This window comes from Mustela nigripes, chromosome 1 (assembly GCF_022355385.1).
Source record: "Mustela nigripes isolate SB6536 chromosome 1, MUSNIG.SB6536, whole genome shotgun sequence".
NCBI classification, from domain to species: domain Eukaryota; kingdom Metazoa; phylum Chordata; class Mammalia; order Carnivora; family Mustelidae; genus Mustela; species Mustela nigripes.
In genome coordinates, this window is record NC_081557.1 from 38,202,850 (window position 1) to 38,205,923 (window position 3,074).

The window sequence follows — 3,074 nt, forward strand, 5'->3', positions numbered from 1 at the left end:
TGCATTCCCCCCCCCTTTTTTTTCTTCTTGGAGTAACAGTGATTCCATACAAGAAGGGACAGCAGAAGTGGAAAGAAAGGACAGTGCAGGTCCCTTTGCAGCAGCAAATCCCAAGGAGCCTCGATTAAACTGTAACCAGGGACTGTGTCTGCCACGCTTCTCTCTCTCAAAAGCTTTATGTTTGGCTTTTGTAATAATAAGAGGTTATTTTAGGGAAGGGATTCTATCTGAACACACACTGTATTTGCAGGGAGGAAATGCAGCATTAGACGGCCACACAGCTCAGCCTCTGAAAGAAAGTAAGACAGTTTAGCAGATGGGCAATTCCCCAATCTGCAGAAATGTAAAGAGCCAGGATTTGGGTGCCTGTGGGTTTTATCAGAGATGTAAGTAAGGCTGAGACCAACACCAGTGCTCCTCTTTGGCTAGTTTTAACACGTTCACAGTCACAATTAACATTCAAGGAATTTCCTTTTCATCCAAGAGTTTCTTTTAAAAGCACTTTGCACCACAAACTGAAGTTCTAGCTGCCATCAGTCCTTCCCATACAGAAGATTGCTGAAATCTTCATAATACTTTTTTTTTCCTTTTTCTTTTTTTGAAAATGGGTTCGGACCACGTCAGTTTCCCTGGGGCTTTTGTTTTCCAGTACGGAAGGTTCTCACCACCTTCCTCCCTCCTTCCCCTGAAAGAGCTTGGAACGGAGACCTGGCCTCCCTTTTCCCGCACCCCTCACTACTCTCTGGGGAACCAGAGGAGCGCAGGACAGGCGTCCCCAGCCCTCCCCCCGCTCCCCCGTCCCCGGCCCAGTGGGAGCGCTGCTCCCTGGCAGGGGTCCCCGGCCCACCCCCCAACCTGGTTTCAAGTCCCTGAGCGGGCCATGCCAGTGCTTTCTGCGCGGAAGTGGGGAGAGTCGTCCCCCACTCCCACCCTGCTCGCCTTACACAAGAGATTCGCACACTGGCACCGAGTCCGAGTCCTGGCTGTGCATAGAGCTCAGCCCGGTATCCGAGTCCTCGTCGTTGCCGGGACAGCTCTTGGCCAGCCCGCGAGCCTGATCCACCCACACCTCGGCGCGGCCCTGAGGTCCGGATTCCCGGGAGGGATCCCCAGAGCCGAGAGTCCCGTCGGGCGCTACCGTCAGCTCCAACGTGTGCAAAGTCTGGAGAAGGCCCTGCAGCTCGCGCTCCTTGGTGTCCCACTGCTGCTGGCTGTAATCCAAATCCGACTTGACAGCCTCCAGGTCCGTGTTGAGCCGGAGCCCGATGTAGAGGCTGGTGCTGAGCTGCGTCCTGACCCGCTCCTGCTCCAGCAGCAGCTCACCGTCGTGGCTGCCGTCAAGCTCCAGGGGCTCCTCCCGCGCCGCGAGCTCCTCCTGGCGCCTCCGCATCCACCTCTGGTTCAGCTCCTCCTGAATCTCGGCCGAGAGGCGCTCGAGCAACTCCTCCTGCTGGGCTCGCTGCTCCTGCAGGCACAGCAGGTCGTCGCACCGCCGGGCCAGCTCCTCCAGCGCGGCCGCCTGCGCCTCGCCGTCCAGGGGAGCCGCCGCCGCCTCCGGCTCCTCTCCCGGGCTGGGCCCGTCCACCTCGATGCCTGCGCCCACCAAGTAAGTGTCCTGCACGTAGTTGACTCCATGTCGCCGCATGCGGTCCAGGTGCACCTTGGCCTCATAGCGGTCGATCTCGCGATCCAGTTCCCGGAGCCGCTGCACCTGTTGGCGGATGGTGTGGTCCTGGGAGAGCACCAAATGCACCAGCGTCTCCATGCGCTCCACGGATGCGCTCTCGGCGGCCTGCGGCGAAGACGAACAGGATGAGGCGGTGGACGACGACGTGGACGAACAGGGTGACGACGGCTGCTGCTGGCGCCGCCGGTTGAGCTTGGCCAGCTTGCGGAAGGCCTTGCGTACCACCCGCCGCTGTTTCTCCTGGGTCATGGCCAGGCTGGGCCGCGCCGGGACCCCCCGGGCCGAGCAGGGGCGCTCACGACTGAGCACGACGCGCGCCTCGGCGCTGCGGGGGCCCGCGTTGGGTAGCGATGCCTCGCTGCGCACCAGCACGAAGCGCACGTTCTCTTGCTCGTCGCCCCAGGCGGCCCAGAGACGCAAGATGCGCGTCTTGTTGGGCAGTATACGCTCAAAGCCCCGCCACTTCTCCACGATGCAATAGCACTGCGGGGGCCCGCACAACATGCCTTGCGGCAGCGCCTCATCGTCGTCCTCGTCGTCCTCGTCCAGGAGTTCCCGCAGCTCCTCCCGGCCTGGCGAGTCGCTGGCCGCCCCCCGCCGCCGGCCCCGCCGCTGCCTCTGCGGCCGCCGGCAGCCGTCCTCCAACAGCACCCGCACCACGTCCGAGCAGGTGGTGCGGCGAGAGAGACCAGACACCAGCTTCTCCTCCTGGCAGATCCACACGGATATCTTCTTCTCCGAAGGATCCATGGCGCAACCGGGACGCAGGTGGCGGGTCGGTCTGGGCCCCGGCGGGGCGGCAGGGGGGTAGGTGGGAGACGGGCAGCCAAGCAGCTCTGCGACGGTTTAGGAGCCTAGGGGCCTCGAACCGTTGGCACAGGCCCTTCTCGCCGGTTGCGCACGGACTCCGTGGCGGCGCTCGGCCCGGACGGCGGGCTTTTCTCCCTGGGCTGTGCGCCCGGGATCCGGCTCTTGCCGCTCTGGCTCTGCCCAAGATTCCCGGGGCCTCCAGGTTTTGCTCCACCCCCGTGGCTCCTCCCCTGCCCGCCCCCAGCGCCCAGAACCCAGGCCGGAGCGCGGGAGGGGCATCACCCAGACCCGCCCCTCGCAGCCTCGCCGCGCGGCGAGCGCTCAGTGCAACCCCTTTCTCCCGCTGCGGGAGGCGGGGATCTCGGCCCCTGCAGGGGACGCGCCGCCCTGTTTCGCGTCCGCACGGCGGCTGACTGGGAGACCCTTCTGCTCGAGAGCTGGAGCCCGTGCCTGAGGACGAGGGAAATCCGCGCTGCGTCTCCCTCTGCCCACTGGCTTCCCTCCTTTGCGTGTAGAGCTAGCTGTACGCACCTTGACTTTCTCGCCTTTCCCGGACCCCGTCGGTCCTTCAAAGCCG

General features: G+C 63.4%; 1 protein-coding gene across 1 annotated transcript; it reads right to left on the bottom strand.

Annotated features, from left to right (window-relative positions):
* Positions 1–803: 803 nt before the first annotated feature.
* Positions 804–2,782, bottom strand: RASSF10 (Ras association domain family member 10). Its single transcript, XM_059408041.1, has one exon. It carries the CDS (start codon positions 2,435–2,437, stop codon positions 941–943), a length of 1,497 nt encoding a protein of 498 aa, XP_059264024.1. The 5' UTR covers positions 2,438–2,782; the 3' UTR covers positions 804–940.
* Between the last annotated feature and the right edge of the window lie 292 nt (positions 2,783–3,074).